Source organism: Ictalurus furcatus, chromosome 22 (genome assembly GCF_023375685.1).
Source record: "Ictalurus furcatus strain D&B chromosome 22, Billie_1.0, whole genome shotgun sequence".
Lineage (NCBI taxonomy): Eukaryota > Metazoa > Chordata > Actinopteri > Siluriformes > Ictaluridae > Ictalurus > Ictalurus furcatus.
The window spans coordinates 6,314,911-6,341,327 of record NC_071276.1 but is presented as its reverse complement, the minus strand read 5'-3'; the positions used below and the strand labels follow the sequence as shown (position 1 = coordinate 6,341,327).

Genomic DNA, 26,417 nt, shown 5'->3' with positions numbered 1-26,417 from the left:
GATGAAATGGCACGCTCAGTGTTATTTGACCTCACACCTGACCTCACTAATGCTGTTGGAGCTGAATGATCACAAATTCCCAAAGCCACGCTCCAAAATCTTGCAGAAAGCCTTCTCAGAAGAGTGGAGGTTATTATAACAGCAAAGGGAAGACTAAATCTGGAATGGGAAGTTCAACAAGCACATGTCGGTGTGATGATCAGCTGTCCACAAACCTTTGGCCATATAGTGTATTTATCGTATCTGGAAGATATTTGTGGGCTTTCCCCCCCCCCAGTATAGAAACACTTTACTTAGTGTACTTCTTTTCTGTTGTGTTTGGCTGAAACCAAACCATGTTTGGCATGGTGTCTGAAACAAGGATGAGACGCTCAATCCATCCATCCATCTATCTTCTATACCGCTTATCCTTCAGGGTCAGGGGGAACCTGGAGCCTATCCCAGGGAGCATGGGGCACAGGGCAGGGTACACCCTGGACGGGGTGCCGATCCATTGCAGGGTACAATCACATACACACTCACACACCCATTCATACACTACAGACACTTTGGACACGCCAATCAGCCTACCATGCATGTCTTTGTACTCTTGGAGGAAACCCCCGCAGCACGGGGAGAACATGCAAATGTGACGCCTACAAATGTATTGCCACAATTGCTGTTCTGTGTATTGGCCTGTATAAAAGGAACAATTTGAATGTATTTTTGCAATGGATTTGAGTAGTATTTTTGAGGGTGCAATTCTGAGTAACTTTAAATACTCAAACCCTCCCAGAAAAACAATTACAAAAATTAGAGACTCCTCCTTTCCACATCACACATGCTGATTATAGTGACTTTAATAGCGGACACCATTGACAACTTAATACCAAGACTAAAACGTTAATGCAGTCACTGACACACGGGTCATTGAGAGTAACCTGTTCACCTACCAGAACGTATTTGGGAGGAAACCGGAGAACCCTGAAGAAACCCAGACCGACACAGGGTGAATAAAGCGCCACAGACATGGTATATTAAACTCTGGAGCAGTGAGGAAGCAACACTTCCCCCCCACACCAGCAGGCTGTTTTACAGTATTTTAACAAAACGTTAACCTAAAACTGAGTCATTGTGGTTGGAGTCCTTTAATTCATGGAAGGAGAGACAGCTGCTCACAGAGCTATAATTGTAAAAAAATCAGAACAAATGAGAGCCTTTTATTTTTAATGATCCCTTGAACAGCTGGACCTTGGCCATCAAACATTTATGAATAAAACCAGTTCAGACCCTCATAAAAATGCAGCTTTAAAAATAATTTAGTGTTAAAAATAATAATAAATTGCAAATGCAAACCAGCAATGATGGCCAATTTGGGAAAAAAAAAAAAAAAAGAACTGGATATAAAGACATCGGTGTAAGAGAAGTACCACCGGACTATTAGAAACGTGGGTCTAAGAGGACAAAAAACGAGAAATTGTTTATAAAACTGTACAGACATAAAACACCAGTCTAAACCATTGTTACAAAAGTTGTCCTCCGGGTAATTATAAAAGCAGAAGTAAATTAACTGTTGCGGGGCGGGGTTTAGAAAGATTGGTATTTTTTATAAAAATGGCAAAGCAAGGATGGGAAAGATTCTGACAACAAACTGGATAGCTGTACCTCAGAATTACTCCATTGGATCATCCCATAACAAACAAAAAAAAAAGGTTCAGTTCACAGAAAGTACTCAGTATTTATACACACAAACAATCTAGAACTCACGAACTTAGTTTCTTGTTTTTCGCCTGATTTCGAGGGGATTCTTTGAGCAAGCTTCGAATCCTTAGGTAAACCCCTGTTGCCTCAGCGACCTCCGTAAACTCCGGCGTGTCTTCAAAAGGAATGATACCTTCCGCGAACTTACTTCGGTGTGGAACACCGGGTATTTTCTTTGCAACAGCTTCTTCGTTATCTTCAACTGCTTGTGCATCCGACACGGGCGTGCCTTTTTCTTCCGCATCTTCACTCATTCGGTTCTTTTCAGGGTCAGAATCGTTACCCTGAGTAATCTCATCCAGAACAATTAGCTCATCAGAAGACTCCACACCCGTGTCTTCGTTAAAAGCGTCATTGACCTGGCCGTTGCTGCTTTTGTCTTCTTCAGCACTGCTTACGTGTCCTTCGACGAGCGACGCTGGCGTGCTTGAAAGTTCGCAGTCGTTGTCGGAGGGCTCCTCGTCCTTTGACTCGGATTCTTGCGCCCCCTCCTCTAACTCGGCACCAGGCTCAGCTAACAGGGACACACGGGGCGAGCCCGTGCCAGGCGTGCCGGTGGCCCCAGTGTCCGAGTCACTGTTGCCAGTGTCGGCGCTCTCAAGCGCTGCCCACAGCAGCCGCTGCTGTTCCTCCAGCTCCTCTAATGTCAGCCCGTCCTCCGACTCCTCCCCCACCGCTCCGCTTCGACCGGACAGAACTGGAGAACCCGCATATGTGGGTGGTGTTGGAGGGGGCGTGCCTTTAGGGAGAGGTGGAGTGGGTGTGACCGGAGGGGTTCCCAGAGGTAAGGGTGGAGGTGTACTAATGCGCGGAGAATCTGGAGGAAGTGGAGGCTGAAACTGGAAATCGTCAAATCTGTCTCGTTTGGGAGTGTCATGATCTGTGAACACACACACACACACACACACACCCCTTTTACAGAGTTTCCTCCTTACCACAAATATACAGTGGTACATGAAATTTTGTGAACCCTTTAGAATTTTCTATATTTCTGCATAAATATGACCTAAAACATCATCAGATTTTCACACCAGTCCTAAAAGTACATAAAGAGAACCCAATTAAACAAATGAGACAACAATATTATACTTGGTCATTTATTTATTGAGGAAAATGATCCAATATTACATTTCTGAGAGTGACAAAAGTATGTGAACCTTTGCTTTGAGTATCTGGTGTGACCCCCTCGTGCAGCAATAACTGCAACTAAACGTTTGCGGTAACTGTTGATCAGTCCTGCACATCGGCTTGGAGGAATTTTAGCCCGTTCCTCAGTACAGAACAGTTTCAACTCTGGGATGTTTGTGGGTTTCCTCACATGAACTGCTTGCTTCAGGTCCTTCCACAACATTTCTATTGGATTAAGGTCAGGACTTTGACTTGGCCATTCCAAAACTTAACTTTATTCTTCTTTAAACATTATTTGGTAGAACGACTTGTATGCTTAGGGTCGTTGTCTTACGGCCTGACCCACTTTCTCTTGAGATTCAGTTCACAGACCGATGTCCTGATCTTTTCCTTTAGAAATTGTTGGTATAATTCAGAATTCATTGTTCCATCAATGATGGCAAGCCGTCCTGGCCCAGATGCAGCAAAACAGGCCCAAACCATGATACTACCACCACCATGTTTCACAGATGGGATACGGTTCTTATGCTGGAATGCAGTGTTTTCTTTTCTCCAAACATAATGCTTCTAATTTAAACCAAAAATTCTAGTTTGGTCTCACTTGTCCACAAAACATTTTTCCAACAGACTTCCGGTTTTTCCATGTGATCTTTAGCAAACTACAGAGGGACAGCAATGTTCTTTTTGGAGAGCAGTGGCTTTCTCCTTGCAACCCTGCCATGCACACCATTGTTGTTCAGTGTTCTCTTGATGGTGGACTCATGAACATTAACATTCGCCAATGTGAGAGAGGCCTTTAGTTGCTTAGAAGTTACCCTGGGTTCCTTTGTGACCTTTTGGACTATTACATATCTTGCTCTTGGAGTGATCCTTGTGGTCTTTACTCCTGGGGAGGGTAACAATGGTCATGAATTTCTTCCATTTGCACACAATCTGTCTAACTGTGGATTGGTGGAGTCCAAACTCTTTGGAAATGGTTACAAAATGATCTCTAGACTGATGAGCATCAACAACTCTTTTTTTTGAGGTCCTCAGAAATCTTTGTTCATACCATGATACACTTCCACAAACGTTGTGAAGAGCAGACTTTGATAGATCCCTGTTCTTTAAATAAAACAGGGTGCTCACTCACACCTGATCATCATTCCTAGTGATTGAAAACACCTGAATCTAATTTAACCTTCAAATTAACTGCTAGTCCTAGATCTTCACATACTTTCGCCACTATTTTGTCTAGCTTGTTTAATTGGGTTCTCTGTCTACCTTTAGGACTCGTGTGAAAATCTGATGATGCTTTAAGTCATATTTATGCAGAAATATCGAAAATTCTAAGGGTTCACAAACTTTCAAGCACCACTTTAGATGATCAGTGAGGTCAAATTGTTCACTCACCAGCCTGTGATTATTTTCCCTTTTGAAGATTTTAAAACAAAATTTATTATGAAACAAACAAGAAATAAGACCAAAAAACCCAGAAAACCTGAGTGTCCCCCGCCCCACCCCCCACAGTCAATACTTTGTAGAGCCACCTTCTGCAGCAATTACAGCTACAAGTCTCTTGGCGTACATTTGTATAAGCTTGGCATATCTAGCCACTGGGATTTTTGCCTATTCTTCAAGGCAAAAGGCTCCAGTTCCTTCAAGTTGGATGGGTTCTGATGGTGTACAGCAATCTTTAAGTCATACCACAGATTCTCAATTGAATTGAGGTCTGGGCTTTGACTAGGCCATTCAAAGACATTTAAATGTTTCCCTTTAAACCACTCGAGTATTGCTTTAGCAGTATGCTTAGAGTCATTGTCCTGATGGAAGATGAACCTCCATCCCAGTCTCAAACCTCTGGAAGACTGAAACAGGTTTCCCTCAAGAATTTCCCTGTATTTAGTGCCCTCCATCTTTTCTTCAATTCTGGCCTGTTTCCCCAGTCCCTGCCGATGAAAAACGAAGGATGGTGTTCTCGTTGTGATGAGAGGTGTTGGGTTTGTGCCAGACATAGTGTTTTCCTTGATGGCCAAAAAGCTAAATTTTAGTCTCATCTGACCAGAGTAGATTCTTCCATATGTTTGGGGAGTCTCCCACATGCCTTTTGCCAAACAACAAACGTGCTTGCTTATTTTTTTTTTTTCCTTTAAGCAGTGGCTTTTTTCTGGCGACTCTTCCATAAAGCCCAGCTCTGTGGAGTGTACAGCTTAAAGTGGTCCTATGGACAGATACTCCAATCTTCGCTGTGGAGCTTTGCAGCTCCTTCAGGGTTATCTTTGGTCTCTTATTTGCCTCTCTGATTAATGCCGTCCTTGCCCGGTCCGTGAGTTTTGGTGGGCGGCCCTTTCTTGGCAGGTTTGTTGTTGGTGCCATATTCATTCCATTTTTTAATAATGGATTTAATGGTGCTCTGTGGGATGTTCAAAGTTTCGGACCCAACCCTGATCCTCTCCACAACTTTGTCCCTGACCTGTTTGGCGAGCTCCTTGGTCTTCATGGTGCCCCTTGCTCAGTGGGGTTGCAGACCCTGGGGCCTTTCAGAACATCTTGTGGCACTTAGATTGCACATAGGTGGACTTTAGTGAATTAATTATTTGAATTCTGAAGGTAATTGGTTGGACCAGATCTTATTTAGGGGCTTCATAGCAAAGGGGGTGAATACACGCACCACTTTTCCGTTTTTAATTTTTCAGAATCCCCACCCCTATTTCACTTCAACAAACTGGGCTATTTTGAGTATGTCCATTACATGTAATCCAAATTAAAACCCATTTAATTACAGGCTGTAATGCAACAAAATAGGAAAAATGCCAAGGGGGTGTGGATACTTTTGCAAGGCACTGTAGACAACTTTGCCATACCTGAGTCTGTGTCCATATCTGAGCAGAGGTCTGAATTTGACCGCCGCTTCTTGGTCTGCTCTGGTGTTAATTCAGGCTCGTGGCACCTTTTCATACATTTGGAATCGGGCTGTTGACAAACAGGTGGTCAAGATATATACAAACGAATATAAACAGTTATCCAGAAACAGAAAAGAAATGTGTTTACCTCCGGTAACATATCGGACAACCGAGCAGCAAATGTCGGCTTCCAGTGTTGAGGCTGCATTGGGATGGAACCAAATGATCGGTACTCCTAAGAAATAAAAAAAAAATAAAAAAATTTTTAAAAAAAAGGAAAAACTCTCTAAGCCAGATTTTGATCAGCTTGTGTTATTTCATGATGTCATTCTGTGCAGTATCCCTTCATGGCCCGAGACCTTTCCATGGCTCATGTAGGTTCAGGGTCAATGAGCACTTACTGCCCCGGTGAGAGACAGATCTGAGAGATCAGCCATAGCAAGAGCCTAGAGACCTCTATTAAGATGCAATATAAAAATTGTAAAATAATATACATGTATATACAGTGAGGGAAAGAAGTACTTGATCCCCTGCTGATTTTGTACGTTTGCCCACTGACAAAGAAATGATCAGTCTATAATTTTAATGGTAGATTTATTTGAACAGTGAGAGACAGAATAACAACAAGAAAATCCAGAAAAACGCATGTCAAAAATGTTATAAATTGATTTGCATTTTAATGAGGGAAATAAGTATTTGACCCCCTCTCAATCAGAAAGATTTCTGGCTCCCAGGTGTCTTTTATACAGGTAACGAGCTGAGATTAGGAGCACACTCTTAAAGGGAGTGCTCCTAATCTCAGCTTGTTACCTGTATAAAAGACACCTGTCCACAGAAGCAATCAATCAATCAGATTCCAAACTCTCCACCATGGCCAAGACCAAAGAGCTCTCCAAGGATGTCAGGGACAAGATTGTAGACCTACACAAGTCTGGAATGGGCTACAAGACCATTGCCAAGCAGCTTGGTGAGAAGGTGACAACAGTTGGTGCGATTATTCGCAAATGGAAGAAACACAAAAGAACTGTCAATCTCCCTCGGCCTGGGGCTCCATGCAAGATCTCACCTCGTGGAGTTGCATTGATCATGAGAACAGTGAGGAATCAGCCCAGAACTACACGGGAGGATCTTGTCAGTGATCTCAAGGCAGCTGGGACCATAGTCACCAAGAAAACAATTGGTAACACACTACGCCGTGAAGGACTGAAATCCTGCAGCGCGCGCAAGGTCCCCCTGCTCAAGAAAGCACATATACATGCCCATCTGAAGTTTGCCAATGAACATCTGAATGATTCAGAGGACAACTGGGTGAAAGTGTTGTGGTCAGATGAGACCAAAATGGAGCTCTTTGGCATCAACTCAACTCGCCGTGTTTGGAGGAGGAGGAATGCTGCCTATGACCCCAAGAACACCATCCCCACCGTCAAACATGGAGGTGGAAAAATTATGCTTTGGGGGTGTTTTTCTGCTAAGGGGACAGGACAACTTCACCGCATCAAAGGGACGATGGACGGGGCCATGTACCGTCAAATCTTGGGTGAGAACCTCCTCCCCTCAGCCAGGGCATTGAAAATGGGTCGTGGATGGGTATTCCAGCATGACAATGACCCAAAACACACGGCCAAGGCAACAAAGGAGTGGCTCAAGAAGAAGCACATTAAGGTCCTGGAGTGGCCTAGCCAGTCTCCAGACCTTAATCCCATACAAAATCTGTGGAGGGAGCTGAAGGTTCGAGTTGCCAAACAGCCTCGAAACCTTAATGACTTGGAGAAGATCTGCAAAGAGGAATGGGACAAAATCCCTCCTGAGATGTGTGCAAACCTGGTGGCCAACTACAAGAAACGTCTGACCTCTGTGATTGCCAACAAGGGTTTTGCCAACAAGGGTTTTGCCAACAAGTACTAAGTCATGTTTTGCAGAGGGGTCAAATACATATTTCCCTCATTAAAATGCAAATCAATTTATAACATTTTTGACATGCGTTTTTCTGGATTTTCTTGTTGTTATTCTGTCTCTCACTGTTCAAATAAATCTACCATTAAAATTATAGACTGATCATTTCTTTGTCAGTGGGCAAACGTACAAAATCAGCAGGGGATCAAATACTTTTTTCCCTCACTGTAAAAAAAAAATACTTACATCTCTAACGTTGGAGGGCGCAGACACATTAAAACCAGGGAAATCCACTAGCTTTGAGACGTCATAGGACACACTTTGGTCAGGGCCGTTTGAGGCGTCCTCTCCCGATGCTTGGAAGAGAAATGTAAAAATAAATAAATAAATAAATAAATAAATAAAAAGGTTTTGCTTCATCAATCTTGCACACAAATTCCCAAGGAGAGGAAAAAAAAAAAGAAAAAAAGAAAAAGAGAACAGCCTTTTTTTGTAGGGGGGGATTGGTGGGGGTTGGACCCTTACGTTTACCGTCGTAGAGCATCAGGCCCGAGTTTTCCATCTCGGCTTCCTTTAACCAGCCAGGTGGGTATCCCAGCTCCCTCATGCGGTAAATAAATGGCGGAAGTGTATTAGCGACAATGCCGAGGGCGTCCGAGAGCTCTTTACTGCAAAAAGACAATATATAATGCGTAAAATGTTTACTATACTGTACTATGTACTGTATATCCATATATGCGTTACCACTGGGCATTATAATCTTAATATTTGGGGGGGGGGGGGGTCCAGTTAGTGACCTCACGACTCCTGGCTTGTACTTCAAGAAGCGCTCCTCCAACTCCTCCGCATGGTACCGCTGGTTACTCTGAACGTTGCCCTGGTTGACTTGTGCAAACTCTTTTCGCTTTGCGTTGATTCGTGCCATGTCTTTGGGCTGGGGGGGAATGCAAGATTCTCATGAATTCATAAATACCAGTCTAGTAAAACCCATTCACTATGACACAGTCAGCGTGTTCGAAATTTACATTAACATTACCTTTGGACAATCTCGTAGTTGGTGGTCGTCGACGCCGCAGTTAAAGCAGCATGGTTTTGGCCTGAAAAAAACAGAATTGCACAAGTGAACTCGAAACACTGCTCGCGCAGCGTAAATCTAAAAGCTATAACGAACGTACTTTAAAAAAAATAATAAAAACACCATACACAACAAAAACACGGTTCAAAAAAAGAGCTGTGTAATTGTTGCTGTACTGAAACTTCCTGTAAGGAGATATTTCATTCAATATTTCTTAAATGGAAGGAGTCTCCAAGTTTAACAGTTAGTATGTTTTCTTTCCATCATGGTCAACACAGAGGCCTCTGTGCTGTGGTTCTATCTTGTTAACATGAAGAACGAGAAGAAACGAGAGAGAACAACAACTCCACTTGTGACTATAAACTGCCATGATCGCATCAGATTCCTGTTCTTGGCTGACAGGTCTGGACCCTGTGATGGTCTTCTGCGGTTGTAGCCCATCCACCTTAACATGTGATGTTTTGTGCATGCCTCCCCCCCCCCCCCCCCCCGGCTTGCTGAAGGACATCCACAGCTCGAATGAAAAGCAACCGACTCAAAACAAGGCAAAAAACCCAAGGTTTTGTTTACAGACAAATCAGAATTGTGTCCTGAGCAGGTCAAAGCAGCAGAGACACGCCTCTACAACAGCATCACACACCTCTTCTCCTTGATCTGCACTTCCTGCCCCTCTAAAGCAACGATCTGGGCAAACACCTGCTGGTACCTTTTGAAGATGTCATTCAGGAAGGTATACATGTACATCTGAGAGGTATAAAAAATGATCACACACGACAGAAAACACGGGAACAAAACAAAGCGCGTCCAAATACGATCACAAGGATACTTAGGAACGTCCCAGCCTTCTGTCAGCTGGGGATTTTCGTTCAGAAGGGGCTGACCAAGTTTATCCAGACAGAAGGTGGTGAAGTACAACACGCTCCCCACCACCTGCACAAAAAGAAAGGAAAAGAAAAAAAAAAAAAAATAACACGTACGTTTTGCTGAGAAAACCGTTCCAGAGAAACAGATTCCTACCCCGTTCGTACGGGGAACTGTGTGTGGCAGGGTTTAGAAGAAACGCTCACACAAAAAGCATCTCGAACGTTCTTTCCTGTTGAAGCGGCGGTTGTTCCTCCATGATTTTCCTCCATGACAAAACTTGAGTTCTGCAAAAGGGAAATGTGCATAATAATAATAATAATAATAATAATAATAATAATAATAATAAAAGGTATTTCAGATTAGAAATGTGAAAATGAATCGCATGCAATCATATAATATCTGTGTTATAAATTACATTTTCAATTCAGTTTTACTTGTATAGCGCTTTTAACAATGGACATTGTCTCAAAGCAGCTTCAAAGAAATATAAATACAGGATACAGATATTAAGTGTGCGAATTTCTCTCTAATGAGCGAGCCGGTGGTGACGGTGGCGATGAAAACCTCCCTAAGATGATAAGAGGAAGAAACCTTGAGAGGAACCAGACTCAGAAGGGAACCCGTCCTCATCTGGGTAACAACGGATAGTGTGAAAGTAAATGAAAGTTCATTATGGTGTTTACATGAAGTCTGTTTGTTGAACTAGTCCACTGTTCACTAAAGGAGACTTGAGTGCAAAACTGCATGTGGTAACTGCAGTCCAAGCTGTACCATCCTAAGCAATCTCCAGCCTGTAGCCTTCAGCTGATGTGGGCTCCATCCAGAGGTAGCGCATCAGGATCGATCAGGCAGGTCCGGAGAGCAGAAAGGGTCAGGATCGCTAAATGACATTTAGTGTCAATCTTAATAAAATGTGCCATCTCTGATCTGTGATAGGTCACTGTTCTCAAATTGGGGCTCAACTTATCTCCGTATAAATATCTTCAGATGTCCGGAGACAGGATGTTGGGAGTTCGACAGTTCGTTATTAGCTACCGCTCAATAATGATAATGAGTTTGTAACGCTAAGGATACTTCGAAAAACACAGATGCGTGCGGTTGAGTTCTGCGAGCACTGAGACCCGTGCTCTTTTTTACTCCTTCGCTCTCTCTCCCCGCTGTCTAGTGTTCGCTCGAGAATCAAGTTAAGGTAATAGTCATGGCCTAAAGTATAACTAGTGTACAATAACTGATAGTATTATTAGTATTAGTGCTGTGTGTGAACATCTTGTGGGGAAAGGAAAAACAAACCCTCTAAACTAAAGCGAATAAGTTTAAACGTGGCATCTGATTTGTTGAGTAAAAAAAAAACAAAAACGCAGGACGTAAGGATCGTACCTGTGGTTGGGGCTGTGACACGGACGCTCGTTGGCCGTTACTCTGCTGGTGCTGCTGAATCAGACTGAAGATGTGGTCTTCGATGTCTTGCCGGTACTGTCTGAACACACGTGCACACGCACAAACCTCAGACTAGGGCTGGGCGATATATCGATATAATATCGTTTATCATGGTATCGATTACACAATACACTTTTCTGAGATATCGTTGATACGGTGATGTATTTTTTTCTCTCTCAATCATAACAAATTAAACCATACTGAATGAACGCTGTTGATTTGGGGTCAATTTTTTTTTTTTTTATAAACGTAATCTTTATCTTTGTAGGCATTAAAGAAAAGTATCGTCAAGCTCAGTTTAATGTTGTTTTTTCTTATTTGTTTATTTTACTACTGTTTTGCGGACAGTTTATTAGCTAAATCATATATCGTGTATCGTAGAAATGTCCTCGAGTATCGCGATATGATATGCCCCAGCCCTACCTGAACCCGACCACTGTTCCAGCAGGAAACAAAGCTGCGCAACTAAAATAATGCTTACTTCGAGATGCTGTTGTTTCCGAAGAGAATCTGGCAGAGCGGACCATCGACTTTGGAATCGACGACACCGATCCCTCTGGAACATAAGAGCGAGTTCATAAGAGCGCAGTCAGGCGTTCGCTCGTCCGTGAGGACGATGAACCGCTTGCTAAGAAAAACACAGAGAAACTTACTTAGGACGACTCAAAAAATGTAACTTCCGCTTCAGTTCCTCATGTGAACTAGTGGTTAAGGAGGAAAACAAGAAGGATCATCTGGAAAAGCAAGCCTATGGCATCAAGGAGAGGATTCCGATTATTATGATTAAGATCAATTCGTCAATTACGAGTGAACGTTTTACATACAAAAAAAAAAAGCACCGAGTGCACTGACCACCGAATGACGGCAGAGTTCAAAGTCTTACAAGCAGAAGTAAACACAAACAAATCTCCAGCTTCACATGTTTTTTCGACACATGGGATGATTTATACATTCATATTATATCCATAGTTCTCAAAGTGGGGTCTCCGACAGCGTCGCTTTATTTAATGCACACGGCAGTGGCGGCGATCACCATGAACTAATGTCGAGGCCAATTACGGTTACGGTTATTATTAAGAATTTTAAAAAACAAGTATAAATATCATGTGACTGCCACATAACCCAAGATTTCGCCTCAGAACCTGTGATTCTAGAAAAGTCACCTAAACCAAAGTAAATTACATTAAATAAACTGATTTCTTTTTAAACGTCTCGTAACTTTTAGGGCATTTTTCATAATTAGACATTTCAGTGCTTTCATTTTTACTGTTCGTAACATGATTAATCGGAAACGGAAGCCACTAACGTTTCCATTTATAGCATCGTACTGCTCGGCCATCGATACATACAGTACGTACCGATCAGCAGGATCTGCGGAGTCTCGGTGGCGGGTTGTCCGGGTGTTTCTCGGAATTCGGACATACTGCTGCTTTGGCCTGCTGTATAGGAGGGGTATTCTGATGCAGCGGACCATTTGTGCTATGGACAAATGCTTTGTACCCCATCCCAAAGTTTACATATGCTTGATTATTAATACTGTGTGTCATTACCTAGATGATAAACGACTGTTTTTTATATTTTGTGAGATTTGTTTATGAGTCCCTTGTTTGTCCTGAGCAGTTAAACTGCCTACTGTTCTTCAGAAAAATCCTCCAGGTCCTGCACACTCTCTGCTTTTCCAGCATCTTCTGCACATCTGACCCCTTTCCAACAGCGGCTATATGACGTTCAGATCCGTCTTTTCACACTGAGAACAACTGAGGGACTCGTACACAACTATTAAAACATGCTGCAAACATGTTTACTGATTCTCAAGAAAGCAACACGATACATTAAGAGCCAGGGGGGTGTAAACTTTTGAACAGGATGATCGGTGTAAATTGTTATTTTGTTTAAAGAGCTTATGCCCCCCCCATTTAGTACCACCCTTCAGACACTAAATAAGATAGTTACATGTCTCTAAGAAGACAAAATACTAACAATTTACACCGATCATCCTGTGCAAAAGTTTACACCCCCTGGCTCTTAATGTATCATGTAACATGGGGATTTTTATGATCCGTCTTATTTTGTTAACAGTATTAATATTTAGCAGATTCTGCAAGGGGTATGCAAACTTTTGGGCACAACTGTATATAAAGTGTACTACTGTTTCATTTTAACATGAAAGCATTAACAAAGCTTAACAGTCATTATTTTAATATTACTGGTATATATCCTCCTGCAGCACAAGATTTACTTATTATTATTATTATTTAGTACAAAGTTAGCAATAATATATATAGATATCAAGTTTAGAGTTGTGTATAAAGGTTAATGTTGGGGATAAGTGCAGTTAGGAAGCAGGTAAGTCATTATAAGTGACTCGGGGCGGATTTGCAGCTTTAGCCCGCGGTGTTGATGTTCTTTAGCTGCACTAAAGCTGACTGAGACAGGTAAGCGCTGTGCTCTCGGAGCTACACAGCTGCATTCCGAACCTAACGCTTTATAATAAATAAATAAATAAATACATACATAAAAAAAAACATAAACACCAAACATAAGGTCTCTCAGGCGCGCGCGCTAACTTGTAGCTTAGCTTAGCCTTAGCTTCCTCCCTCCACCGCACCGGTGCATGAAGGATATTCTCCGTTTTCAGCCGGGTGATGGTCTCCTCACACGCCTCGATCCTATCCCGGAGATCCGGAGCTTCTTCTTCTTCTTCTTCTTCACCATGATCATCATCATCAGTAAACCTGATGTGCTTGGCGAGAGGAGCGTCTGCTTCGAACTGCTCGAACAGCTCACTGTCGCCGAAATCCACCTCCATGTTTGTTAGTTCCGTGTTTAGTCCCATAAAGTCAAAGGGCAATACGAAGGCGCGCGAGAGCGCTGATTGGCTGAGAGCGTTATGAGGTTTTTTTACGCACGGGCCGCGTCCCAAGCCGCACAGTAGTGACGAAGGGATGTGAATAAAGGGCATCAAGGGGCGTCATCCTATATAGAGGAGGCAATATAGACGCTAATATACTGGCAAAAAAATATATAAATTAATAAATAAAAAAAAATGAATAAACCATCTCAGGAAAACATCTCACTGCACAGTTGTCTCAAAGAAGACTTTAAAAGTAGAGGCTGTGCTGCTGAGTCGTTTCAGGGGGAAGTAGCTAATACATAAACTCGCTAGAAGTCACCTGATGACCTAATTTACATAATTTGCATATAAAAATATGGTACGCTCTTTCTTATACAAAGAAGTCGTCTTTGGTCGTGGACCACAAAAGTAAATAAAGAGAACCCAGTTAAACAAATGAGACAACAATATTATGCTTGGTCATTTATTTATTGACGGAAATGATCCAATAAATCATATCTGTGAGTGGCAAAAGTATGTGAACCTTTGTTTTCAGAATCTGGTGTGACCCCCTTGTGCAGCAATAACTGTTTCTGGTAACTGTTGATCAGTCCTGCACATCAGCTTGGAGGAATTTTAGCCCGTTCCTCAGTACAGAACAGTTTCAACTCTGAGATGTTGGTGGGTTTCCTCACATGAACTGCTTGCTTCAGGTCCTTCCACAACATTTCTATTGGATTAAGGTCAGGACTTTGACTTGGCCATTCCAAAACTTAACTTTATTCTTCTTTAAACATTATTTGTTAGAACTACTTGTGTGTTTAGGGTCGTTGTCTTACTGCCTGACCCACTTTCTCTTGAGATTCAGTTCACAGACCGATGTCCTGATCTTTTCCTTTAGAAATTGTTGGTATAATTCAGAATTCATTGTTCCATCAATGATGGCAAATCGTCCTGGCCCAGATGCAGCAAAACATGCCCAAACCATGACACTACCATCACCATGTTTCACAGATGGGATAAGGCTCTTATGTTGGAATGCAGTGTTTTACTTTCTCCATACATAATGCTTCTAATTTAAACCAAAAATTCTAGTTTGGTCTCACTTGTCCACAAAACATTTTTCCAACAGCCTTCTGGTTTGTCCATGTGCGCTTTAACAAACTGCAGAAAGGCAGCAATGTTCTTTTTGAAGAGCAGTGGCTTTCTCCTTGCAACATGCTCCCTGCCATGTACACCATTGTTGTTCAGTGTTCTCCTGATGGTGGACTCATGAACATTAATATTAGCCAAAGTGAGAGAGGCTTTTAGTTGCTTAGAAGTTACCCTGGGTTCCTTTGTGAATTATATTTGGCTGATAGATATTGTGAGAGATGGAATCTTCTGGCAATTCCCCATACTACTGTCTGATTACAGTGGCTAGATCCAATGCATTAAATATCTGTAAACCACAGGGGTGTGGCCATGCACCTGTAACAGAAAAAAACCGACACTCCTCTCAGAGAGAGTCACCATGGGCTGAGTTGTAGCTTTAAAAAATATATATATTTTTTTTTATTTAAATATATAAAGGAGCAGTATATTAGTTTTAGAGCCCTCTGACATCCCATTACACAGACAATGGGTTCCCTTACTTGGTGACAAGCTTCACCCTTGGTGCTTGGTGTGTATAATTATACATGCTATAGAAATACACCTGAATTGAATTATAATTGCAACATTGACATTTAATTAAAACACTTCACCTGTAGGTGGCAGCAGCTTATAGGGCTTGCAAAAAAAGGAAACAAGGTCCAAACAGCACAGTTAATTCATTCTATTTTGTTTTATTTAAATATATTGGCCACTTCTTAGATACACCTACAATATAGCTACATTTATAGACTATATTATCAGATATGTCTATCATATAGGTCAGTCTGTATGTGTAGAATTAATGAAAGCAAAAAGATCAGATCCAGTCAGTAATCTTAGTTCTTACTGTTGTTACCTATCTGTTACATATGTTAGATTGTTAGAGTTACTATAATGCTAACTAATATCCGTGACTGATGTAGTCTAAAAACCTTCCACTTTTCCCCCCTGGTAAAGTCCTTTGTTGAGTTGGCAGTGTATTTTAGATTACTGTCTTGCTGCATGATGAAATTCCACCCGATTAATTCGGACGCATTTCTCTGTAAATTGTCAGACAAAATGTTCCTGTAAACTTCTTAATTCGTTCTGCTGCTACCATCATCAATGAGTTCCATAATCAATAAATATTAGTGAGCCTGTTCCAGAAGCAGCCCAGCAAGCCCAAGCCATGACACTACCTCCACCATGTTTCACAGATGAGTTGTGTGTTTCGGATCATGATTTAAATCCTTTCTTTCTCCACATTGTGGACTTTACATCACTTTAGTAGCAGTTCATCTCGGTTTCAGAACTTTTGTGGCTTATCTCTGTATTTCTTTGTGAATTCCAATCTGCCTTTCTGAATCTTACTGCTGATGAGTGGTTTGCATCTTATGATATGGCCTCAATATTTCTGCTCTCGAAGTCTTCTTCGAACCGTGGATTGTGATACGTTCACCCCTGCCCTGTGGAGATTGTTGGTGATGTCACTGGCAGTTGTTTTTTGGGTTGTTTTTCTTCACAGCTCTCACAACTTTTCTTTCATCAGCCGTTGTTATTTTCCTTGGCCGACACATTCGATGTCTGTTTCCCAGCACACCAGTGGTTTTCTTTTTCAGGACAGACCAACTTGTTGTATTGGCTATGCCCATTACAATGTGCAATGCCTCTGATTGATTTCCAGCTTCAAAATGGCTTGCTTTTCACCCATAAACAGCTCGCCGGTCTTCATGTTGGCTTAACATTTTTAACAACAAATGCAGCAAATTTCACAGGTGAAACTGAAGGCTAAAACCAAGAGTAGACACTCAGAGCTATTTACTGTTTAAACAATCAATCTAACACGACACACCTGGGTAACAAGAAACACCTACTTGGTAGGTGTTTGGGTGGTCTGATACAAAAATGTGCTGTTATGTCGTTTAACATGTCCACATATACACACCAGGAAATAAATCTGAAATTCTAATCTCTCTTCTCATATTTATCTTTAGAACTTAAACCCAAATGTCTTCAGTCTACAACAAAAGTAAATGGATTGACCTTGCTGTTCTAGAGGGGCCTGTAGAGTAGATATAACAACAGCGAGTGAGGGAATCTGCGGGAAGGTGGCGCTGTTGTAACAAACTGGATGCAAAGCGTCTAATCAAAATAACAACGAAGGAGAACACAGCCGCGCGTGCGCATTAATTACAACACCGGGTTCAATAAACGTATGGCGTAGTATCAGCTGTTTTATTTTATTTGAGCTTTTTACAACTTTCTATTCTATTTGGATTAACGCTATATTTGTTATATTTCCATTAAAACGTTATTTTAGCACCCGTGATGCATTGCGCGTTAAATCATGGACACTTTTTTAAAAATTGATTTTAAACTTACAACCTCAGATTTGGACAAGAGAGGCAGACCTGGAGTCAGTTTATAAACACCAGGATTAGATAAAGTCAAGTCTGATATTCTCCACCAGATCTGATTATTCATCTGTAATAATGGGAAAGATTGGAGTTTGATGCAGATTTTCTTTTTTCTTGTTTATGCAGTGACCCAGGACACACAGTTCAGGATGTCAACAATCCTGACACTGAAGTGAAGTGTGGCTTCATAGTAAATACTTCATGACCGTATACTTTCAGATGTGTACATGATTAAGTCCACTTTCTGGAGCCATTCCTTGATTGGGCCTAATTGGGTTGCAAGACTTCAAAAACACTTCAACCAACGCCTAGAAGGTGTAAAAAAAAAAAAAACCTAACGTGAGAAACTGTTCCTGTTTGTAATGCAGTAAAGAACACTGTAACCTGATATTCAGCTTTGTGTGTAATCACGTAAAAGGGTGTAGAACCCGTTAAAGAAAGAAAAAAAAAATCAAAACAATGACCACTAAGTCTGTCTCAGTCACCAACTTACCATACTGGGAAAGTGGCAAAAGGAGAATTCGATTCTTGTATCTAGTCGGTGACGATTCCTTTCAAGTGACCAAACCAAGTACAAATGAGGTAAATAAATGTTGTTGTTGGTTTTTATACGTAACACATATTCTACTTTGTAAATGTTGTGGACAATTAACAGCTTCATGCCTTGGTTTGTAAAGGATCCAGCAATCCCTCTATTTCTTGGAGCTGATCTCTTTTTGAACACGGACGTCCGCACCGAGAACCATCCCAGGTACCACGCCAAGTATGCAAAAAGGGGACTGGCGACCAAACTGGCGTTCTCCTCAGGTATCACACCTCGGAGCTCATTTAAACAGCCGGAAACGGCGGCATTCTCAGATGGACGTTGTTAATGAGCTGCTGTTTTGTCTGATGTATATTTGCAGACCTCAGGTTCCAAGGCTTACGAGTCCCTTGTTCCAGTAACAGTTTGTGGTTCTACGGTGTTCACGGGGTTTTTCGAGTTGCCTTTGAGCTTTACAGCAGACAAGAGCAGCTGTCGGTCTTGGAGTCGTTTCAGGTAGTGTATATTTCATCTGAACTGCTGAGTTCATCTGGCTCGTCTACCACATACATGCACTGATCACTTTATTAGGAACACCTGTAGCCCTGTATAGTCGGGCAATTATCCAATCAGACAACATTATGGCAGCAGTGAAAGGCTATAAAAATCATTCAGATACAGGTCAAGAGCTTCAGTTGATGTTCCCATCAAACATCAGAATGGGGGTGAAATGTGATCTCTGTGACCTTGATTGTGGTGTGGTTGTTAGTACTAGATAGATGCTCTAGAGTTTACACAGAATGCTGAGAGAAACCAAAATCATCCAGTGATGTTCTGTAGGAGGAAACGTCTTGTAGATGAGAGAAATTGGAGGAGAATGGCCAGACTGTTTACAGCTGACAGGAAGTCTACAGTAACTCAAATAACCACTCTTTACAAACATGGTGAACAGAAAAACATCTCAAATGCACTCCAACCCAGAGGTGGATGGACCACAACAGCAGAAGACAACACAATTGTTCCATTCCAACTTTTTGTTGGGAAATATTTTTTTTTCCAATTTTATGAACAATGGTCCATGAATAAGTGGCTGGTGAGTAAATGCCACATTGTAGGCAAACTGGTTTACTGGTTTCAAGTGTTATGAATGGGGCACTGTGTTGACGAGGTGTAATATTCATAACGTGAATCTGTCTGAATTAGTAAGATGATTATGAGTGTGAATGATTATTAATAATTATATAATTATTTGTAAATTTCAAATTTAACACTTGAGAAGCTGATAATAGTAGGCACATTATTATTATTTATTTATTTTTTTAAATTTTTTTTTAAAGAAACCTTGCCAGAAAGGTTCACAGGGCACCCCCCAAGCACTGAGGGTCTTTTCTTTCATGCAGGCGCAAGCAAGTAGTCAGATATAAAGCTCACGAGACAAAGAAAGACCAAAATCATTAACAATGTGCAATGCTTTTACAGTGTTCAGTCATTCATCCTTAGTCACTGCCTACTAGTTTGTTTATATTTTGGGAAATAGAACCAACTACAGTGGTGCTTGAAAGTTTGTGAACTCTTTTGAATTTTCTTTATATCTGTATAAATATGACTTAAAACATCATCAGATTTTCATCAGAAGTCCTAAAACTAGGCAAAGAAAACCTCATTAAACAAATATTACACTTGGTCATTTATTTATTAAGGAAAAGTATCTAATATTACATGTCTGATTGGCAAAAGTATGTGAACATGTAGGATTAGCAGTGAATTTGAAGGTGAAATTAGAGTCGGGTGTTTTCAAGTGAGTCAGGGTTCTCTTTCTGATGTTGAAAATCTGATGATGTTTTAGGTCATATTTATGCAGAAATGTCGAAAATTCTAAAGGGTTCACAAACTTTCAAGCACTAACGTATAAGAAAAGGCTATAACTATAAGTGGGCCACACCCAATTCGGGTTTAAATTCTTTGTGAAAGACGCACTAATTTATCAGTAGTTACAAGTAGTATCAGTTGTTTTCATTACAGTTAACACAAGAACAAGCACATTCCTGCCTACGCTAATCACTAAACAGTCATTTTCAGCGACAAACTGATATCAGATCTGATGAGTGGGACAGAGAACTCTTTTGATAAGCCACGACGCACCAGACACCATAAAAGATTGGTAGCTGACGCGTTGAGTGGATTTTCCTTCTTATCACTAACAAATGAAGGGATGAGGTCATGATTTCTGAGCAAACCGACTTTATTCTCAAGCACTCAGTGGAAGAAGAGACACTTCCACAGGATGTTTAGACCAGCCTTCAATACAGTCTTTATCTACCATCCCTTTTTATACTATGTTTCTAGTGTTAACAAATAGCAAGTGATAAAGTAAAGCAGAACAGATAGGTGTCTTCTTGTTATTCTTGGTTTTTAAAAAAAACATTTTATCAAAATGTTTTTACTGGAGCAAAGATGAAAGAACATCTTCAAAATGAAATCATGTAAAATAAACGTGTAGCTGTTCGCTATCACACACGTAGACGCCACTCCCATATCTGATCTGATTTTCATAACCGTCTTGTAGCACCTCAGGGTCCTTTTAATTTCGAAAGTTGCAAATTTACACGTGCAAACACAATCGTGAACGTATTTCAACACTGTGTTATAGTTTAATTTAATGATGGATTAAATTCATTTCAGCAATCTTTCTGCTATATGGTATAAGGCTGGTGCACTTTAGTTCAAGACATTTGAATATCAGCAGCGTTCTGAGAATCTTTATTCAACCTTATTCTCCTTTGCAGGATCTGTGGAAATCTCGGATCGACGATGATCAACTGAACTCGGTGTACAACATTGGAATCCAGCTCGACATGAAACCACCAAAACCCAGTGATCAAGAGAAACCAGTGGGAGTTAATCATTTATCTAGTGATATATCTGTATGTACTGAGGACCATTTAAGCTCTCAGGAGACAGTGGAAGACTTGGAGGAAATGACCTTAGAGTCAACATCTGGTCAAGGAGATACTTCCTTTTCTGCAGACCATGATTACTGCTCCCTAGCTGAACCAGTGGAGTCGAAATACTTTAGCGTACTCACGGAGAGACTTTATAGCCTAGGAAACAAGGTGAAACGCACATCAATTGTGGACAAGAACCAAGAAGAGACCATTTTGAAACTTCTGGATTATGTTGATTATTGGATTGATGGACAGGTAGATGAGGAAAAACTGGCAGAAGCAGTGACGGTCTTGCTTCAAACTCATTTTAATGGTTATTCCATCTATTCCAGTCCTTTACTACAGGCTGTGGCTAGCTGGCTGGGTCGACAGTTCCATGAAGCCAACAGCAGTGTGAGTGACCAGGTGGAAGGATTTAAGATAAGAAATATTGAACACATTAAAGACCTGCCTCCAGCAGAAGATCTAGCAACCGAGCTCTTCCCTGAGGCCATGAGGAACCTGCTGATACACTGGATGGGCCTCAGCGAAGAAGCAGCAACATGGAAAAGGCTCAGTGAATATCCCATTGTTTTGCTCATACTGGAGTTTGCCAACCATAACCTCATCACAGGTGTGGCTCATGTCTTGTATTCCAGTCTAATATGCAGGTAGAGAGACATTATTGTAGTGCCGTTGTATCCTTGGATGTGTTTGGTATCTCCCAAATCTGAGCTGTTTAGAATTCCTGCTTCACTTTACAGACACTTGGCCTAATACTTAACTTTTAACCACAGTTTATCCCAGTTGAGGACCAACATGAGCGTCCTCCAAATAATGCGAAGCTAACATCTTTCCAAAACAAAAAAGCCGCCATCTTGAAGACGGGATGGTTTTGCTTCAAACTCTTTTTCATCTCTACTCCATTCATTCCAGTCCTTTGCTACAGGCTCTGTATAGGCAAGCTGTCTTGGGTTAAGATGTGCATGAAGCCAAAAGCAGCACAAGTCACCAGTTGGACAGATTTAAGACATGAACACATATTAAGGACCTGTGGAGGATATGGAGACTGAGCTCCTCCCCGAAGAGGTGAAGAGGTGGTCACATGTAAAGAGGAATGCCATCTTTCCCACCCAGAGAGCAATTCCTTAGATTTATGTAGTGCTTTTCTAGGAACTCAAAGCACTTTACATTGTATGGGCAGGAAATCTCCTCAACCACCACTAGTGTGTAGCATCCACCTGGATGATGTGATGGCAGCCATATTGTGCCAGGACGCCCACCACACACCAGCTATTCATGGAGAGGAGACAGTGATGTAGCCAATTCAGGGATGGATATTATTAGGGGGTCATGATAGTTAAGGTCCAACGGGGGAATTTTCGCCAGGACACCAGAGTTATAATCCTACTCTTTATGAGAAGTCTCCTGGGATTTTTAATGACCACAGACAGTCAGGACCTCGATTTTACATCTCATCCGAGAAAGCAGGGCCATTGATGTGGCATTTGTGACAGTGGTGACTTGTGATCTCGCACTTGCTTACAGTTGTGCAATCAGGAGGTAACCTAGTGATGCATTTTATTACACTTTATGGCCAATAGTTTGTGGACACCTGACCATCACACCCAAATGTGGTTCTTACCCCAACCTGTTTCCACAAAGTTTGAAGCACACAGTTGTAAAGAATGTCTTTGTATGCTGTAGCATAATAGTTTCACTCACTGGAACCAAGCCTGGTCCAGCATGTAAGACTTGGTTTACCTAGGTTGGAGTTGAAGAACTCGAGTTTCCTGCTAAGAGACCTGACCTCAACTCTGAACACTGACTGCACCCCAGGCCTCCTCACCCACTATCAATGCCTGATCTCACTAATGCTCTTGTAGCTGAACAAACACAAATCACCACAGCCAAGCGCCAAAATCTAGTGGAAAGCCTTTCCAGAATAGTGGAGGTTATTATTAAATCTGTAAAGGGATGTTTAAGAAGCACATAAGGGTATAATGGTCAGAACCGTTTGGCCATATATCATACAATTCTCTAATTCACTGTTTTAGTTCAATTAAATTTAAGGTTTAATTTTAATCAAATAACCGGCGTTATTGCACATGTCAGCTGTCAAACTGTGCTCATGATTGAGTCATGAACCACATGATGCTGATTTACATCTGATACATCAGTGATTCTGCATTACCGTATCACATTGCAATATGATTGTGTTTATGCCTCTGACTAAACATGCCTTTGATCTGTGCTCCTACAGTGTAATAAACAAATTGAGAAGTGATCAAACTGAATGGCTCTTTGATTTTGGTATTTAGGTTATATGAGGTTTAATTGCTTGAACCGAAATGTTGCTGGCACTAATTGTGACTTCCGTTTCTTATAACTACCTCCACCAACATCATTATCAGCATCAGAGCTCCCACTCCATGATGTGTATCAGTGTTTCAAACCAGTCCTCAGGGCCTGCAGTTTTGCTCTTTCCCATCTTGCACGACACAGAGAGAACAAAATATGGACCGGGCTGCGGTTGAGAGAATTTTTCTTTTTTTCTTTTTTTTTTTTAAACTATAAGCTGGTCGCGTAAGTGTGCACATCCCTCAACAAATACTTTTGCAGTGTTTTTGGGTAAAATTCTTCCAACTTAACACATCTTGGCAAATTGATTCCACTCTTCTTTGCAAAAAATGCTCCAAATATACCAATATGTGATGGAATCTCCTGTGCAAAGCTCTCTTCAAGTCGTTCCACAGGATTTGTGCTTTGGGTCGTTATCGTGCTGTAAGGTAAATTTTATCATCAAATTCATCTGTCTAACAGAGGCAAACTGTCCAACTTGATAATGATTCCCTTTATCTTGACTAGAGACCCAGTACAAGCTGAAGAGGAGCAGCCCTATAGCAAGATGCTGCCACCACCATGCTTCTCCATGTATGGAGTACGATGATCTTTGCGTGATGAGCTGTCTTGTTTTTTGCACCAAAAATATCTTAGAATAACGCCCAAAAAGTTCTACTTTGGTCTCATTAGACAGTAACATTGTGGAGGCGGGTGCGTGGTCAAGCACCAGTTTGTGAGTGGGGGGCGGAGCCGGAAATAGTGAGTGAATCTACACCTGTGTGGGATTTCTATAACGAGCGTTCTGTGTTTCACTGAGCGGTGGCAAGGATAATGAGGGGAGAGACGAAAGCCACGGGGGAGAGAGAGCTGAGAAGCACAGAGCCGAGCGTGTTTGTGTATGTTCAGAAATGCCTAGTGAAATGAAATCACTGAAAAGCGAAGGAAAATAAATAGCGTGTTTGAGTTGTCCCAAGCCTGCCTCCAGTCTCCTCATTTCTGGGCCAAACGGTAAGTGTCGCAAACATATTTTGCCACACGGTTTGGGTTGATTTAGGCAAGCTTTGGAAGCTTTTTATTTCAGGAGAAATCATTTATCTGGAGTGACCAGTACTTGCTAGACATTCCTGCAGTTCCTTTACTGTTAGTGTACGTCTCTTGGCAGATCAGTTTTCATCTTGTCCTTTTGTCAGTTTTTGGAGGAATGTCCTGTTCTTGGTGATGTCACTGTGGCACCCTATTTTCTCAACTTGTTGATGATGGCCTTCACTGTGTTCCATGGTACATCTGATGTATTGGAAATTCTTTTGTACCCCTCTTCTGATCAATTCCCTTCATCGGTTCATTCTGAGCACAGTCACATACTACATTATAAAAGGGTGTGCACACTTATGCAATATTTGGCAGTATGGTATCTCACAAAAGAAATGGTTTTGTACATCAGGACACTTCTCTTTTTGTTTGCAGAAATTTATTTAATTTTATTCTGATGGATATAAAACAAGATCTCAGTGGTCACAGAGTATTTTAAACAAGCCCAGTTTAACATACCCATCATTGACTCTCTATAAGCACTTGTTGCAGTTCCCATTTTTGACCACTAGGTGCAATAATAACTCTACGGAAGCTAAATGGGGCAGTGGGCACGCTGCCCAGTGACTGTAACATCCAGAAAAGCAGCCAATTCAATAGAACATCAGCTTATATCGATCAAATAACATTTATTTAAACCATTGGTCACTCATAAGTAGTGTATATATATATATATATATATATATATATATATATATATATATATATATATATATATTCATATATATATTTCAAGACATCATTATATATATATATATATATATATATATATATATATATATATATATATATATATATATATACATACACACACACACACACACACACACACACACACACAGAGTGGGGTCCAAAAGTCTGAGCGTGCTAGTGAAAATTTTGCATTCTTTTCTAATTTTATACAACAATTTTCAATACAAATTATATTACTGACAACGACTGGAGTGAAAAGTAGAATCTTTGAAATATTTACATGAATTTCAGAGTTGCTTAGTATTTGGTACGTCAGTTTTTGCTTTAATGACAGTGTGGACTCGAGCCAGCACGGACTCCAGAAGTTTGTCTAAAACCTTACGGTCCATTTTAGATCAAATCCATCGGCGTGTCGTCTGAACACATGCTTCAACATAAGAGATTAGTCATGAGGAAAATCTAACTTTTTGTACAAAGCAGTTAACATGGTCAATATCACAGATTTGCTTACATTTAAATAGGGACCTAGAAATAGTTCAGAAACTTGAACGTTTACTCTTTTTTTTAATATTTCAAAATTCTAAAGCCAGAAGCCAGATTTTCAATATACATACAATATACACACTGATTGGCCATGACATTAAAACCACTGCCACTGAAATAACAGTGATTATCTCGTTACAAAGGGACCTGTCAAGGGGTGGGATATATTAGGCAGCAGGTGAACAGTCAGTTCTCGAGGTTGATGTGTTTGATGCAGGAAAAATGGGCAAGTGTAAGGATCAGAGTGACTTTGACAAAAGCCAAATTGTGATGGCTAGACGACTGGGTCAAAACAACAGCTCTTGTGGGGTGTTCCTGGTATGCAGTGGTTAGTACCTACCAAAAGTGGTCCAAGGAAGAACAACCGGTGAACCAGCAACAGGGTGATGGGTGCCCAAGGCTCACTGATGCGCGTGGCGTGCGAAGGCTAGCCCGTCTGATCCGATCCTACAGAAGAGCTACTGTAGCACAAATTTCTGGCTATGATTGCAAGGTGTCAGAACACACAGTACATCTGAAGGTGGGCTGTGGTATCTGGCACCAAGACGTTAGCAGCAGATCCTTTAAGTCCTGCAAGGTGTGACGTGGGGCCTCCGTGGATCGGACTTGTTTGTCCAGAACATCCCACGGATGCTCAATAGGATTGACATCTGGGGAATTTGGAGGCCGAGCCAACACCTTGAACTCTGTCATGTTCCTCAAACCATTCCTGAACCGTTCTTGCAGTGTGGCAGTGCGCATTATCCTGCAGAAAGAAGCCACTGCCATTAGGGAATACCATCGTCATGAAGGGGTGTACTTGGTCTGCAACAATGTTTAAGTAGGTGGTTCGTGTCAAATTAACATCTACATTAATTCCAGGACCCAGTTTCCCAGCAGAACATTCCCCAGAGCATCACACTTCCTCCGCCAGCTTGCCT

General features: G+C 41.3%; 2 protein-coding genes across 6 annotated transcripts; one reads left to right on the top strand and one right to left on the bottom strand.

Moving 5' to 3' along the window:
- Nucleotides 1-1,108: 1,108 nt before the first annotated feature.
- Nucleotides 1,109-14,284, bottom strand: zcchc8 (zinc finger, CCHC domain containing 8). Of its 5 annotated transcripts, none has more exons than XM_053610298.1 (14): nucleotides 13,645-14,282; nucleotides 11,673-11,715; nucleotides 11,501-11,575; nucleotides 10,960-11,059; nucleotides 9,786-9,866; nucleotides 9,545-9,648; nucleotides 9,359-9,424; nucleotides 8,680-8,740; nucleotides 8,441-8,577; nucleotides 8,175-8,311; nucleotides 7,890-7,999; nucleotides 5,899-5,985; nucleotides 5,712-5,820; nucleotides 1,109-2,620 (listed from the first exon to the last, which is right to left on the bottom strand). In XM_053610298.1, the coding sequence occupies exons 1-14, from the start codon at nucleotides 13,979-13,981 to the stop codon at nucleotides 1,743-1,745; spliced, it is 2,325 nt and encodes a 774-aa protein (XP_053466273.1). In that variant the 5' UTR covers nucleotides 13,982-14,282; the 3' UTR covers nucleotides 1,109-1,742. The 5 variants fall into 5 exon arrangements, with proteins under 5 accessions (XP_053466273.1, XP_053466272.1, XP_053466271.1 ...); XM_053610297.1 differs by having other exon boundaries at nucleotides 8,169-8,311; nucleotides 13,645-14,280; XM_053610296.1 differs by having other exon boundaries at nucleotides 9,359-9,648; nucleotides 13,645-14,284.
- A 2,741-nt stretch (nucleotides 14,285-17,025) lies between these two features.
- si:ch211-110p13.9 (uncharacterized protein LOC562347 homolog) lies at nucleotides 17,026-22,721 on the top strand. The gene is made up of 4 exons (XM_053610725.1): nucleotides 17,026-17,964; nucleotides 18,060-18,189; nucleotides 18,288-18,421; nucleotides 20,692-22,721. Exons 1-4 carry the CDS (start codon nucleotides 17,842-17,844, stop codon nucleotides 21,502-21,504), a joined length of 1,200 nt encoding a protein of 399 aa, XP_053466700.1. The 5' UTR covers nucleotides 17,026-17,841; the 3' UTR covers nucleotides 21,505-22,721.
- Nucleotides 22,722-26,417: the final 3,696 nt, after the last annotated feature.

Coding starts and splice junctions, on each gene's coding strand:
- zcchc8 (XM_053610295.1), bottom strand. CDS start 13,981: ATGCCCTTTATTCACATCCCTTCGTCACTACTGTGCGGCTTGGGACGC. Junction 8,741..9,358: donor GTGCAGATCAAGGAGAAGAG/GTGTGTGATGCT, acceptor TGTTTTTTTCAG/GCCAAAACCATGCTGCTTTA. Junction 5,986..7,889: donor CGCCCTCCAACGTTAGAGAT/GTAAGTATTTTT, acceptor TTTATTTCTTAG/GAGTACCGATCATTTGGTTC.
- si:ch211-110p13.9 (XM_053610725.1), top strand. CDS start 17,842: ATGACCACTAAGTCTGTCTCAGTCACCAACTTACCATACTGGGAAAGT. Junction 17,965..18,059: donor CCAAACCAAGTACAAATGAG/GTAAATAAATGT, acceptor TGGTTTGTAAAG/GATCCAGCAATCCCTCTATT. Junction 18,422..20,691: donor CGGTCTTGGAGTCGTTTCAG/GTAGTGTATATT, acceptor TCTCCTTTGCAG/GATCTGTGGAAATCTCGGAT.